General features: G+C 64.1%; 1 protein-coding gene across 3 annotated transcripts in view; it reads right to left on the reverse strand.

The window, feature by feature from the left end:
• Positions 1 to 2,401: 2,401 nt before the first annotated feature.
• Positions 2,402 to 15,271, reverse strand: part of TBXA2R (thromboxane A2 receptor) — a 68,626-nt gene continuing 55,756 nt past the window's right edge. For all 3 annotated transcript variants that reach the window (XM_039515253.1, XM_039515252.1, XM_039515254.1), the window contains 2 exons: positions 7,015 to 8,029; positions 2,402 to 2,693 (listed from right to left, as the gene is read on the reverse strand). In XM_039515253.1, coding sequence (XP_039371187.1) covers positions 2,424 to 2,693; positions 7,015 to 7,836 — 1,092 coding nt within the window. In that variant the 5' untranslated portion in view covers positions 7,837 to 8,029 and the 3' untranslated portion in view covers positions 2,402 to 2,423. The remainder of the gene's footprint in view (positions 2,694 to 7,014; positions 8,030 to 15,271) is intronic.

Genomic DNA, 15,271 nt, shown 5'->3' on the forward strand with positions numbered 1-15,271 from the left:
GGCATGAAGGCAGCAGCCAGCCCCGGCTGGCGTGGGGGGCAATCGGGGAGGGAGGAGCCTCAGCCCCCCCAGCAGATCGGGGTGGGGTGCCGGCTCCGCAGGCCTGCTGGGGGCTCTCTCTTGTGGGGACCTGCGGCTGCGGGGCCAGTCGGGCCCCAGTGCCCTCCCGCCCGGGGGCGTGGGTCAGACCCCGTCTCGCCCGCTGGTGCTGGCCAGCCCCGTGGAGCCGCTTGCTGGGCCCAGCCGGGCTCCTCGCCAGGCAGGGACCATTCTGGGTGGCAGCCTCAAGGGAGGCCACGAGGGGGAAGGGCTGCCCTGGCCACCTGTCCCCCCCCGCCGGCCCTAGCCCCACCCCGGCGCATGGAGGAGCCAGGCCCCCTGGCAGCGATCGGGGCAGAGCCAGGCGGCTTCGGTTTGTTCAAAGCCTCCATATTTCTCTGCTCGTTTGCCCCGGAAGCCCAGGGCCCCTGAGGGCTGAGATGAGGAGCCGCAGCTGATGGGAGAGAGCCGGGCCGGGCAGGAGTCGCCGTGTGAGCTCACGTTTCATGATATGTGACGCATTTCTCAGAGCCCCAGCTCCTGGAGTCCCGGGATCGTGGGACAATCTGGGCGTTCATTAAAAACAAACAAACAAGGTCAGTTTCTGGCTCCTGTGGTTGTGGAGGAAACAGTGGGAAACGTGGCAGGCGAACGGCCCAAAGGGCCCCAACCCCAAAGCACAAGCCCCCCCGTTTGTTAGATCCTGTCAGGCGGGGGAAGGGCCGCAGAGTGCCTGGGCTGGGGGGCCGGGAGCTCTCTCCTGACAAGCCAACCTCCACGAGCTTTAAAGTCCCTTCCCCGTGCGGCGCCCCAGAGCTGCGCCTGCCCGGCCGCTCTCCAGTCGGCCACAGAGTCTCCCAGGGCCCGGAGCCCGGACGGCCCGTGTTAAAAACAAACTCCCCAGTGTTCGCCGCGCACCTTCCCCGGGCAGAGCCAGGCGCCGAGAGCAGGGCCAACCAGGCTTTTATTGCTGGAACGAGCGTGCGGATTGCTGCCGGCGTGCCAAGGTGATCGCCTGCCTCCCAGCCAGCCTGGCCCCTTCCTGTGCCCCCTTGTGCCCCCAGACAGCCCCCGTCCCCCAGGCAGCCCCCAAGAGCCCCCACCCTGGATAGCCCCCATCCCCTTCCCCAGCCAGCCTTGGCCCCTTCCTGTGCCCCAGACAGCCCCGTCCCCAGGCAGCCCCCAACAGCCCCCAACCCCTGGATAGCCCCCATCCCTTCCCCAGCCAGCCTGGCCTTCCTGTGCCACCAGCCGGCCTCCCCTTCCTGCCCCGACAGTCCCCTGTCACCCTCCCCAGCCAACCTCTCCCCTTTCTGTGCCCCCATGTGCCCCCAGACAGCCCCAAGAGCCCCCACCCCTGGATAGCCCCCATCCCCTCCCCAGCTGGCCTGTCCCCTTCCTGTGCCCCCAGCCAGACCCCATCCCCAGCCAGCCTCCCTTCCTGCCCCCAACCGCCCCCTGCCCCTGGACATCCCCCAACCTCCTCCCCCAGCCAGCCTAGCCCCTTCCTGTGCCCCCGGACAGCCCCCATCCCTGTGCTGCCCCTCTAGATAGCCCCGTCTCCTTCCTGCCCCCGTCCCCCTCCCCCAGCCAGCCTGTCCCATTCCTGCCCCCCCTGCCCCGGACAGACCCCTCCCTGTCCTGCCCCCCCAGCCAGCCTGTTCCCTTCCTCCCCCTGCACGTCCCCAGCCCCCTCCTGCCCCCGCCCCAGGCTGCAGGGACAATGGCTCCCTTCCAAGCAGCAGTGGGGGCTGTCGTCCATGGGGCCGAGTCCAACACCCAGCCAAGGCCCAGGCAGGAAATTCCAGCCGTGACCCCCGGCCCGTGTGGCGCCGGGCGCAGCATCTCGGCGGACACCGGGAGCGACGCGCCAGTGGGTGCACTTGCAGTGGGGGGGGGGCACTGGTGGTGGGTGCAGCTGGGGTGCTCGGTGGGGGGGGCAGCTCCTACTCCAACGATTGTGAGTTTTTAAATGAGGTTTTTCTGCCCAAGTGGTAAAGCCAAGAGTCGTGGAGGTTGGAGTGGGGGGGAGGGAATCTCCATCCCGGGGCTCTCAGCACCCACCCCAGGAGCACATGGGCCGTGGGTGCTGGCACCCTCCAGGATGGGGCGTGGCCTTTGGAGCTGGTGCTGAGCTCCCCATTCTGCCAGCTCGTGGCTGTGGCATCCAACCTCATGCTTCCTGGCAGGGGTCAGGCAGGGAGCTCAGCCCCACAGCTCCCTGCTGCCAGGCGGGCCGGGCCCAGAGATTGGAGGCAACATCAGTTCAGGTGCCAACCCAAAGCGTCTGTCCCTGGGGCAGCCTGAGTCCCGGCTGGGGCCCGTCTCTCCCTCGTGCCCCCCTGGCAGTGCCCACTCCTCGCTGCCCGCCCAGATGCCCCCCGCTACTGCAGCACGGACTCCTGGGTGAGCTTGCGGCGCAGCGAGGGGTTGAGCATGGGGTAGAGGGAGCCGATGGAGGGCCGTGTCTTGAGGCTGGGGTAGATGCGCTTCAGCACGGCCCTGCGGAAGAGGATGTAGACCCAGGGGTCCAGGATCTGGTTCCAGGTGACCATGCGCAGGTAGATGAGCAGCATCTCCTCGGTCTGCCGCGGGATCTGGCGGGGCAGCAGGTCGGGCGCGGGCTCCTGCAGGACCGTCTGGATGATAAAGATCTGGGGGGGAGGGGAGAGGTTAGGGGGAGGAACAGGTGCGGGCAGGGGGTCTCAGTGGGCCTGCAACCACGGCGGTGTCATGCCCCATGGCCTATGTCCTGCCCCTGCCTGTCCATCTGTCCAGCCCACCACAGGGGGGTCACGCAGCATCTGTCTGTCTGTCCATCCCACCACAGGGGGTCACGCAGCATCTGTCTGTCCATCCCCCCACCTGCCTATGGCCGTGCAGCGTCCGTCCGTCCGTCTGTCCATCCCCCCAGCCGTCTATGGCCACACAGCATCTGTCCATCTGTCATCCCACCACAGGGGGTCACGCGGCGTCTGTCTGTCTGTCCACCCCCACCCCCCCGTTCCACCTCTGGCCGTGCAGCATCCATTCGTCTGTCTGTCCATCCCCCCAGCCGCCTCTGGCTGTGCAGCGTCTGTCTGTCCATCCCCCCAGCCGTCTATGGCCACACAGCGTCTGTCTGTCTGTCCATCCCACCACAGGGGGTCACGCAGCGTCTGTCTGTCTGTCCCTCCCCTCCCCCCTCCGCATCTGGCCACGCAGCTTCTGTCTGTCCATCCCCCCCCCCGCCTCTGGCTGTGCAGCGTCCGTCCGTCTGTCTGTCCATCCCCCCAGCCGCCTATGGCCACACAGCATCTGTCCATCCCACCACAGGGGGTCACGCAGTGTCTGTCTGTCTGTCCATCCCCTCCCCCATCCGCATATGGCCACACAGCTTCTGTCTGTCCATCCCCCCACCCGCCTCTGGCCATGCAGCATCCGTCCGTCTGTCTGTCCATCCCCCCACCCGCCTATGGCCACGCAGCGTCTGTCCATCCCACCACAGGGGGTCACACAGTGTCTGTCTGTCCATCCCCATCCGCCTATGGCGCGCAGCTCCATCTGTCTGTCCAGCCCCCGACCGCTTATGGCCACACAGTGTCTGTCTGTCCATCCCCCCACCCGCCCCTGGCCGCACAGCGTCTCCCTGGCCAAGGACTCCCAGGGGCGTCTGCTGGCTGCACCCAGCCCCTGGGCTCTCCCTGGCTCTGGCCCCCAGCCGGGGGTCCCTGCACAGGGTCTCTCTCCATCCAACCCCTCCACTAGGGTTCAGTGGGGCTGTGGCTGGGACACTGGCGCCCCCTGCGGTTGGATTTATTATTTCTCTCTATTCTGGTTGTGCACAGAGCCCAGGGCCAGCTTTAGGAAGTGCGGGGCCCAATTCGAACAGTTTTTGACTAAAAAAAAAAAAAAAAACCCATGTAAAAACACGTGGGACTTGTACTCACGGGCGGTGCTCTCTTTGGCGGTGGGTCCTTCACTCGCTCCAGGTCTTTGGCAGCACTGAAGGACCCGCCGCCGAAGTGCCACCGAAGAGCCAGAGCACCGCCAGGTGAGTAAAAATTAAAAAGGTGCCTCTAGCCAGGGAAGGGATTCTCACTGGGCATGGGACCCTCTTAGGCTCGGGGCCTGATTCGGGGGAATTGGTGGAATAGGCCTAAAGCCGGCCCTGACAGAGCCACCCCCCCCCCTCCAGGATCGGGCCCTGCCCAGTGCGGTGCCGCTCACTGACATGAGGGGGCTTTGTGGCTAGTGCATGGGGCTGGGCCTCAGGAGCATTGAGACCCTGGTCTGCCAGCCTCCATGGACAAGCCCCCAGCCGCCCTGTTCCTCAGTTTCCCCTCTACATGGGGGAGCCGGTCTGCCTGCCTGAGGGGCTGAGGCACATGGGGTGGGGTGTGCCTAGCCAGGCGGGGGGCAGATGGGGGTAGTCAGGGCACCGGGGGGGATGGGTCAACGCACACCAGATGGGGGGGCACTGGAGCGGGGGTGGGTTGGTCAGTCAGGCCGGGGGCAGGGGTTGTCAGACCTGGAGGGGCGGGAGTGTGTGTGTGGAGGTGTCAATCAGGCCAGGAGGGGCGGGGGTATGTGCAGGGGGTCAGTCAGGCCAGGAGGGGTGCTGGAGGCGGGGAGGTGTCAGTCAGGCTGAGAGGGGCGGGGAGTGTGTGTGTGTGTGGGGTGTCAGTCAGGCAGGGATGGGGTTGGGTGGGTCAATCAGGCCAGGAGGGGCGGGGAATGTGGAGGATCAGTCAGGCCAGGAGGGGATGCTGGAGGCGGGAGAGGTGGTCAGGCTGAGAGGGGCGGGGATGTGCAGGGGTCAGTCAGGCCGGGGGCTGGAGTGGGGAGGTGTCAGTCAGGCTGACGGGCGGGGGTGTGTGTGGGTGGGGTGTCAGTCAGGCTGGGATGGGGTTAGGGGGTCAGTGAGGCCAGGAGGGTGCTGGAGGCGGGGTCAGGCTGAGAGGGGCGGGGATGTGCAGGGGTCAGTCAGGCCAGGAGGGGCGCTGGAGCGGGGTCAGGCTGGGCGGGGAGGTGCAGGGGTCAGTGAGGCCAGAGAGGGGAACTCAAGCCAGGGGCGCGGCTGGGCGGGGGGCAGCCAGATCCTGATGCTGTTTATTGCTTGTCCGTACTGGGGGGGGGGCCCCAGCTCAGGGCTGATGGGGGCCAAGCCACAGGCAGGGCCGACAGGGCGGGGGGGGGGCGGAGCCGGTACAAATTACCGGGGCCCGGGGCCCGGCTTCGTCAGCCTGTTTAGCTGGGCCGCCCTGGCTGGGGGGCCCGAACCCGCCGTCGGCAGCCCTGGCCACAGGGAGGCTGGATGAGGGGCATTGCAGGCTGGGGTGAGCACCGAGGGCTCTGTGCTGAGCAGAACTTCAAGGCTTCATCCACACTGCAACCCCCCCCTCCACACACACACTGCAACCGCCACACACACTGCAACCCCCCCACACACACTGCAACCCCCCCACTGCAATCTCACACACACACTGCAACCCCCCCCACACACATTGCAGCCCCCCCACACACTGCAATCCCACACACACACTGCAACGCCCCCTCCACACGCACACTGCAACCCCCCACACACACTGCAACCCCCACACGCTGTAACCACACACACACACTGCAATCTCCCACACACACTGCAACCCCCCCCACTGCAATCCCCCCCACACACTGCAACCCCCCCACTGCAATCCCACACACACACTGCAATGCCCCCTCCACAGACACGCAGCAAGCCACCCCACACACACTGCAACCTCACACACACACACACACACACACATTGCAACCCCTCCCCCCACACACACACACCCCGCGTGGCACCGAGGCTCAGCACCAGCCGGGCACCTGTCACGGGCCAGAGCCATTTGGGATCAGGCCAGAGCCTGGCTCTGAAACCCGGGGAGGGGGGAGGGGCTCACAGCCCAGCTCCAGCTCCAGCTCCAGCCCCAGCGGGAGCATCCACGTGGCTGGTTTTAGCCTGAGTGTGCAGCCCCACAGCCCCACGCATGTGCCCCAGGCTCTGAGACGTGCTGCCCCTGGGGCTTTGTTGTCATGTAGACTCAGGACTTGGCTAGCATGGGGCTGCGGGTCGGGAGTGAGGGGCACCAGCAGAGCTTGGGGGAGCCCAGGGCTGGGCTAACGGGGGCTGCAGGTCGGGATTGAGGGGCACTGGCAGAGCTGCGGGGAGCCCAGAGCTGGGATAGCATGGGGCTGCGGGTCGGGATTGAGGGGCACCAGCAGAGCTGGGGGGAGCCCAGGGCTGGGGTAATGGGGGCTGCAGGTCGGGATTGAGGGGCACTGGCAGAGCTGGGGGGAGCCCAGAGCTGGGCTAACGGGGGCTGCGGGTCGGGATTGAGGGGCACCGGCAGAGCTGGGGGGAGCCCAGGGCTGGGCTAACGGGGGCTGCGGGTCGGGATTGAGGGGCACCGGCAGAGCTGGGGGGAGCCCAGGGCTGGGCTAGCATGGGGCTGCGGGTCGGGATTGAGGGGCACCAGCAGAGCTTGGGGGAGCCCAGGGCTGGGCTAACGGGGGCTGCAGGTCGGGATTGAGGGGCACTGGCAGAGCTGCGGGGAGCCCAGAGCTGGGATAGCATGGGGCTGCGGGTCGGGATTGAGGGGCACTGGCAGAGCTGGGGGGAGCCCAGAGCTGGGCTAATGGGGGCTGCGGGTCGGGATTGAGGGGCACCGGCAGAGCTGGGGGGGAGCCCAGGGCTGGGCTAGCAGGGGGCTGCAGGTCGGGATTGAGGGGCACCGGCAGAGCTGGGGGGAGCCCAGGGCTGGGCTAACGGGGGCTGCAGGTGGGGATTGACTGGAATGCTAAACTAAGGCCATAAAGGCCCCTGCTGATCCCGTCGCGTCCTGGCCCATGGCAGTGAATGCCAGCTCGAAAGCCAGCAGCTGGGGGGCCCAGCGTGGCAGGGGCTGGGGACTCGGCAGGCGAACGCACCCGTGACCCAGTCGCGAAGCCAGCGCTGGGTGGGGGCCTTACCAGCAGGGGTAACCAGCACACGGTGGCAATGATCATAATGCCCACGAGCTGCACCATCATCTCCACCTCGCTGTCCCGGCGCCGCTGCACCGACTCGCGGTCGTGGTAGACCCGGCACAGTGTCACCACGCTGACCGTGTTGAAGAGGAAGGAGAGGCCAACGGCCAGGATGCCCAGCAGGGCGAAGATCAGGCAGAAGGTGACGTTCTTGGCGTCATGCAGCATCGTGATGAAGCACCAGGAGTTGGGGAACTGCAGGGTGTATTCCCCCAGGCCCAGGATGGGCAGGAGTCCCAGGGAGAAGGAGAAGGCCCAGACTAGGCCTACCATGAACCAGGCTCGGCGCTTGGACATGCTGGTGGAGCGGGAGAAGGGGCGGTTGATGCCGAAGAAGCGCTCCCCGGCCATGGTGGCGCCGAGCAGCAGCGGGCACTGGCCGAAGAAGACCATGGAGAGGCCCAGGAAGTTGCAGAGGTAGCAGGCGGGGTCGACCACCATCCAGTTGAACTTGGTGAAGTGGTAGGAGATGATGATGGTCCCGGTGACCAGCAGGCCCAGGAAGTCCGTCACCACCAGGCCGCAGAGGAAGATGAGGAAGGAGGAGCGGGCGCGGCTGTGCATCTTCCGGGAGGAGCTGACCAGCACGCAGAGGGCAAACAGATTGGAGGCAAGGCCGATGCTGCCGAAGGCGGTGGAGAACCAGCGCGAGACAATCAGCTTCTCGCTGAGGTTGGCGCTGAGGGTGGCGCTGAGGGTGGTGCTGAAGTTGGTGCTGCGGAAGCACGAGCCCAGATCGCTGGCCAGGCTGCCATTGGCCTCCATCCCTGGCCACGGGCAGGGCGGCTCCCCCAACACACACGGCACCTCTGCAGCCCAGCTTCAGGCTTCCCTACAGCCGGGCTCCACGGCGCCGCAGCCTGGGGGGGGCCTTCTCCTGGGGCTGGGCACTGCCCCACGCCAGCCTCACGCGTTCGCCAGAGAAGCAGCAGGAGGTGCCCAGGTTGCTCCGCCAGCCCTTTGGGGAGAAAGAGGACAAGTCAGTGCCACGTCTGGCTCACCCGGCCAGCAGCTCCCAGCCCCACTGCCATGGTGCCCTCCCCACATGGCTCCCAGAGCGCCAGCTTGGGCCATTAGATGCCAAGGGCTGGGGCTCAGTCCCCGGGACACCGTTAGGGTGATACCCCACATCGGGGAGCAGTGTCACAACCCCCCCGGTCAAGCGCCGGCAGCAGGATCTTTGGCACCAAAAGCACACGCCTCTGCCACTTGAGCTCACGGAACAGCTCCTTCGCTGGCAGCAGTAGTAGGCTCTTATCCCCTAGCGGGACCAACCACTAGCTGGGTCTCCACCTCACTCAGCCAGTGCATTACAGAGCTCCGTGCTCGGGGGCCCAGTGTCAACACGGAGAGGTTGGGTTTAGGGGTCAGTCAGGACTCCTGGGTTCTCTTCCACACATTGGCACACGCTCGCTATGCAACCGTAGCCGCAGGCCCGTCTCTGTGCCCACTGGTACCCCGATGCCCTAGCGCAGGGGGTGAGTCGCTGCCCTGAGGGTGCGGGAGGGGCAAGGCTGTTGTGCTGGGGAAGGTGGGGAGGAGGCTGGACGCGCAGGGGATGGCTCCAGTTTGGGGTCACTCCAGACAGCCTGCGGATCAGTGCTCCGAGCCGTGCTCGCTGCCGTGGGTGAGTGCCAGCAGCCTTGGGCTGGAGCCTAACAGCAGCGTCTGCCCGGCGAGTGCCACCTTCTCCAGCTACAAGGAGCCCCCCATGAGCCCCCCACGAGCCCCGAGCTGGAGGAGCTGGGGAAGAAAGCAAACCCAGAGGGCTGCCTCCCAGAGCAGCCCTAGAGGTAGATTCTGCAGCAGGGACCTTTGGACACAGGTGATGCCCCATCCATCCAGCGGCTTCAACTGGCCTCCTGTCCCTGTGCTCACTAGCTGCTGGCGCCGACTCCCTGCCCTGCCTTCCCTCCCTCCCCCCAGCCCCACCATGGCCCTGATCCCTCCTTTCCTCCCCATCTAGTGACCCCCACCCCCAAAATCCCAGCACTAACATGACATTTGCAACCATTGCTCTGCTCGCCTGTCACACCCCTTCCCCTGCCCCAGGCCGGTTGGGTCTGTTTCAAAGCCAGGGCCAGCTCTAGCGATTACTCTGCCTGTGCAGCGCCTGGCACCACGGGGCTCCATCCTCTGTGCAATAACAGCTGCACACACACAGCCTGGGGCCGGGCTCACTTGTGTGGCCTCGCTCCAGCCACTTCCTCGCTGTGCAGTGGAGATGGTGCTGGGCTGCCATTGAAAAGGCCTTTTATGCAGGTAGTTGGGTGCAAACTCCTTGAAACTGGCAGGCATAACAGCTGCCTTCATTCAGGAGAAAGGTAAGAAACAAGCTCCTTTATGAAACAATCAGAGCGACAACCCAAAGCACAGGCACGAGGAAGGCTGGAGTAGGAGGTGCACCAGGGGCTTCCCAGGGATCAGATAACAAAACACAAGAGTGGGAGACTGATTAAGTTGAGAGAAGCAGCAGAAACACAGGAAGGAGCAAAAAGCCAAGAGGGAGTTTTTGGGCAGAGTACTGGCTGAGAGGGGCTTGGAACTGTGACCAAAGAAATGGTCTCCTGCTGTTTGATTCCTGCAGTGTGCAGGGAAACGGGACTTTGTACATCCCCTTGTAAACAAACAGGATTCCACAAAGGAAGCACCAGCCTTCACCATCACTGTCCCCTCCTGAAGGCCCCGGCCTGTCGGCGAGCCAGCCGGAGCAGTCGGGAGCTACAGCCGGAAGGCGCGAGTTCGGAGCCGCTGGGGGCCCATGCGGGGTGAGTGTGGGGGAGGGTGTCTCAGTCTCGTCCCTTTGTCTCAGCAGCATGGGAACCACTGGCCCCCTTGGGCAGCCTCCCGGAGGAGGGGCTCCAGAGAGGGGCCCTGCGCTGCTGGGCCGTGGGGCTGGGGCTCCGACCCGGCCCCGCAGGCTCGATTCTCCGGGAGACGCCGGGCAGCTGGTTTGCGTTAGCAGCCCCCCTCCTGCACACGCAGCGCGTTCCCCGAAGGAAAGTCATTTGGGGCTGTTTACACGATTGCACTAATCCCCCCTGGTGCGTTGTTTAAAGAGACTTGTTTTCAGCTCATCTGCTGTCAAACAGCCCTAAATAATCCCAGCCGCTCGCTGTGATGGACGCCTGGATTCCGGCCGAGCTCCTGCGCCCGTCCCGGGACGCTCACCAGCCGTTTCTTTCCATTTCCTCCTTGGAGCCCGTGTCCCAGAAAGGGGCGACAGGGAGTAGCCTGAAGCCGGGTCACAGGCAGGCTGAGGGTGCCCGGGATGGCGGGGGTCAGCGTGGGACGTCCAGCCCTCCAGGGGATCTAGCGGGGGCAGGATTTTAGGGGCTGTTTGGAGCAGGTCAGCTCACCTGCCAGGAACCGGTCGATGAATCGTCCGCCATGGCCACACCGAACTGCCCCCTGCACATGGCGTCAGGCCCGAGTTCCCTGAGCGCTGCGACCCAGCCTCGGACGGACGGGCTTGGGCCGAGCAGGGGCCATGCACAGCTCAGCCATTGGCACCTGAAGCCTGGCAAAGCTCGGAGCCCGACTGGAGCCGAGATCAGGCTGTATCTTCTCCGCAGGATTCGAATGCCTGGGGGGCTGTCTAGCACCCAGACACCACGGTGAGGAGTCTCCAGCAGGCTGCAGCCCTTGGCATGGACCCAGGAGCCTGCGGGTACGGGGGACAGCGGCGCCCCGCGTAGGGCCCTGGGCGGGAGAGGAGGGTGTGGCCGCAGCCTCTCCCCTGCCCCCCCACATGGGTCCAGTCTAGCCCTGGGGTTTGGCTCAAGGACCTGGCCAGCGTCACCCTTGGCCGCCTGCCTGTCTGGGCAGAGACCTTCCGCCTGCAGGGGCGGGGCCCCTCCCGCACACGCGCTGCTCCTCGAGCCGGGGGCTGGGGCGCGACTTACACAACGCAGGCCCGGGGGCTCTGGGGGGGACCTGTCCATGGGGTGGGGGGATCTGGCACTAGCCCCAGCCCAGAGCAGCGGTGCTGGGTGCTGCTCGGGCCAAGGCCAGCTCCCTGCGATTGCACTAAGCAGGCCCAGCAGGGGAGGGTCCTACCCCGCTCTGGTTCCCAAGCCCCGTGGCCTGGGGCCCGGCTTCCCTCAGGGGCTGGAGGAGGGCAGCTGCTTCACTCCTCTGGCCTGCTGGGATCAACTGCAATAACCCGGTGCCAGCTGGGGGGCTCGGGGCGCCCTGCTGCAGCACCGGGGGGCCGACACCGACTCTCCTGGCTTGGTCCAGGACCGGCCCCGGCGGGTCTGCCCAGTTAACGTGCTGGACAGCGCTGCCTGCGCTTTCACAAGGCCTTTAAAATGCTTTATGAACATCCATTGGCAAAGTCCCGTGACCCAGGAAGTCAAGGATCAGGACAGATGGGGAAACTGAGGCAGGGAGCAGGGCAGTGACTTGCCCAAGAGCATGCCTGGAGCTCAAGCCAGGCTAAAGGGCTGGACAAGAGGATGGAGAGAAACTAACTGAGCAGAAATCTTTGCCGGCTCCCCGAATTTGTCCCCATTTTAAAATCCGATTCAGGAACCTGGGGAAATTACTCCGCTTTAGGGTGGGGTTCGAATTGGAACCGCTAGCGCAAATCCAGACTAGCCCCCCATGTGGACACACTCATTCTGCAGCCCAAGTGCCTTTTTCTGCTTTAGCGTAACCCCCTCTGGATCAGCGTCTCGTTCCAGGGAGCGATTCTGGTCAATTTCCCCATGCAGACAAGGCCTGGGTTACATCGGGGCAAACCCTCCCTCTTCACTCAGTTCCATTAAGTGGATTTTTAATCTGCAGTTGTGAGGTTTCAGTTTCGACCCCAGTCTGGTAAATCTGTCCTTGAACAGAACCAAACTCGGCCTGGCAGTAAGACCCCAGGGTCCCTTTACAGGGCAATCCAGGGCTCATCAGGTCCTCCGGCGCCCAGCAGCCCCGACATCCTCCCGCTCCGTGTCTCTCAAAGCCAATGATCTGGTAGTGGCAGGCTGGGTTGGCATTGGAAGCAGCTTTCCTGGGGAGAGCTCTGTTCTGGGGGCCGCGCCGCCGGATACATGAATCTTTCTGACCGTCCTATGCCAATGAGTCTGAGCATCACATTCTCGCTGCCCCAGGCCCGGGCTGTCATTTCATCACCAAGGAGCCAAGAGACGCCTCCTGTCTGAACGCCCGTATCACTGCAGCTCGAGAGAGCCAGCGGAGGAGGGAGGAAAGTCGCGAGGGGAGAGAGCGCAGTGTGGGCGGCTCCTCTCTGCACCGAGCGAAGGCGCAATGGCAGCCTGGCTTTGCAGAGCCCTTTCAAAGGGCCGTGTGCAGAACACCTGGCTCCACGGGCCCCCAGGGGAGTGGGTTCAGGGAGCCATTGTGGTGCCCTGGTTAGGCACCAGTTTGGGGTGGGAGCGGATGTGGGGGAGGAGGAGCTGCCGCTGAGCCAGCCCCCCCTGCCCAGCCCCCCGGTGCCATTCTGCCAGCGCCAGCCCAGCCCAGCCCCCCTCCTGCAGATGGGGCTTGCCCCAGGCGCGCTGTTCGCCAGTGGTTCGCAGGGGTGGGACTAGCCGGCTCCTCCTGGAGGCCCACGGTCTGTGGTAAACCAGGACTCCCCTGCTGCACCCAGAGGTGTCACCTGGGGCTGGAGAGCAGAGCGGCGCCTGGGGAGGCCGTCAGAGCAGCTGTGCACAGGAGTCACTTATTGGTTCTGCATCTTTTGGAAGCAGCTTCTCTGCGAAGTGCAGGATCCCTGGCGCAGGGACCCGGTTTCTGGGCCGTGCCGCTGGTTCAGCTTTTCCAGCTCCTTGCTGGTGTTTAGAGGCCACATTGACCAGGTTTTCCTACCATCACTGGCTTTTACCCTGCTCGGTGCACACCTCCAACACCAGTCTGCACCTGCCGGATTCGGTCGGCGCAGCCCGGCCATGCAGCCACCTCTGGGCTGGAGCACAGCACGGCCACGCTGCACGGCAGCCCAGTGAAGAAGGAAGGAGGCTGCTGCATCCAAGTGCCCCGCAGGGGGAATTCCACGTGGGCACAAGGCAGCTGACTCCCGCTGGAGATGCAGCGCGACCACGTCTTCCTGACAGGGGCTCACACTGCTCTGCTGATGCATCGCTCACAGCGGAGCCAGAGCTGGTTCATTTACACCGGGGCAAAGGGGGCAGAAAACGCTCCCACGGTGCCAACTGTCCTGCCCGTTTTGAGGGGCCCCTGTGTCAACCCGGAGCCTGAGCTCATCCTGCACTTGGTGATCCTCCGTGGCTCAGCGATTGCAACACACCAGGCCCCGTGGAGGCGGGAGTGGAGCCGGCTTTTGACCATATTCAGCCGCATCTGCCTTAAATCGAGCGGCATCTGCTTCCATTTATGCCGCCCCCCTTCCCCATCGGGAGGGATAAATAAATCCTGGCGCTGTTGTAATAAATCCTTCCCGTAAAGGCAGTGGGCTGAATCCAGCCAGGTGCCGCGTGTGCCCCACGGAAGTCACGGGGAGGAACAGCTGATCCACACTGCTGGAGCCAGAAGGGAGCAGATTGCGGGCAGGCGGGTGGGCTGCAGCTGAGGGCCGGACAAAATGGATTTTTTGAAAAAAATGGGCAAAAGTTGTTTGAGGTCAAAACAAAAACAACATTTTTTAACAAAGCAAAACATTTTAAACCCCTTTTGGCTCAAGGGAAACATTTTGTTTACAAGTCGAGCGTTTAAAAACAATTAAAGGGACTTTTCAAATGAAAAGTTTTTGAATAAAAAAATCGAAACATTTGTTCAGATGGGGGCAGGTTGGGGTGTTGGTGCCTCCAACCTAAACGATTTGGCAGGTTCGGCATGAAGCCGTGAAACATTTCAGAGTCACCGAAGCTGCATTTTTCCCCAGAAAAAAATTTGTTCAACAAATTTCCCACAGCTGCAGCTGCAAATGCAGCAGGAATTTGACCACAACACCACGTGTCTGCCTGTGAAGTAACGGCCCTGCCCTGATGTCTCAGACCCCAACTTCCCGGGCCTAGTTCTGATCTGACATACTCAGGGTAAGTCCACTGGCGTCCGGATCAGAAACAGGCCTGTGTCTCTCGCAGGGCGAACTCCCCTGGGCAGGAGGGGTTGGAAATCCAGGCTGCTGAGACGCTACCTGTGCAAACAGCGGGTGACCTGTGACCCCCAGCTCCAGGACGGAGGGGCAGTGGAGTTAATGGTTAGAGCAGAGTGGGCCAGGATGCCTGGGTTCCATTCTCTACTCTGGCACGGATTCGGCCTGTTCATTAAGCAAGACTCTTAATTCCCTGTGCCCAGCTCTAAACTGCAGCCGATCGGCACCGGTGACGTCCCTGGGCACGTGGGGGGTGAGAACTGATGAGCGTCATTTGAAAATGTTCACAGCTCCTCCAGCCAAGCAGCCGGTGCTGTTTGGCCAGCGAGCTCTTTGGGGCATGCTAGGCGCGCGTGCACCCAGCACAGCCCGGCCCCTGGCACCTCTGGGTGCTGCCGCTATGCACGGCGATACGACGAACAACAGGGGTTTAGAGGGATTTTCAAAGCCAAACCTAGCTGGGAGCTAGACCCCAAGGTCAGGCGAGCGGCCCTGATGGAGGAAACGCCACACATTGCGCTGGCCCCTCCCTGGGCCCCCAGCAGCCCGTCTCGGTCCCACAGGCAGGGACCGGCGCCTTGATTCCTGGAGTCTCCTGCCCTTCCCTCAATGTTTGTGCAGCTGAACTTCGGGGCCTGCGACCGGGGTCCCCCGCGTCTGAGAACGTGCTGCTCAGGGAGCAAAGACCTGGTTGTTAATGACCCAGCGAGGGATCCCCATTCGCTGAGGAGCCCCCGGCTCCAGGGGCAGTCCAGGCTCACAGGATAGAACCAGGCTGAGGGATCAGGTGCCCGAACGTCTCGTGGTGAGGATGCAGCACCTCGTTAGCGCAGCTGCGATTCCCCGGCCGCCCCGTCTGGAATTCGTCAGCCTGGCACAGTCCCCAGAACGAGCGGCCCAGGACGCTGGGCTGCCAATCGCTTTGCAGGGAGGTTGATGCTGAAAGTCGTCATCTGGCTCACGGCTGGGGAATGTGAGGAATCCAGGCTGAAGGCTGAGCTGAGCCTGGCCCCCTTGTGAAATGACGCCTGCCGGGAGAGGCTGAGTCCAGCAGCTGGTAGCTTCCCCCAGCCCACGCCTTGCCTCCTGCTGCGGGCGGCTGGCATGGCAGGAGCAAGGAGCGCAGCTGCT

This window comes from Mauremys reevesii, linkage group 26, assembly GCF_016161935.1.
Source record: "Mauremys reevesii isolate NIE-2019 linkage group 26, ASM1616193v1, whole genome shotgun sequence".
Lineage (NCBI taxonomy): Eukaryota > Metazoa > Chordata > Testudines > Geoemydidae > Mauremys > Mauremys reevesii.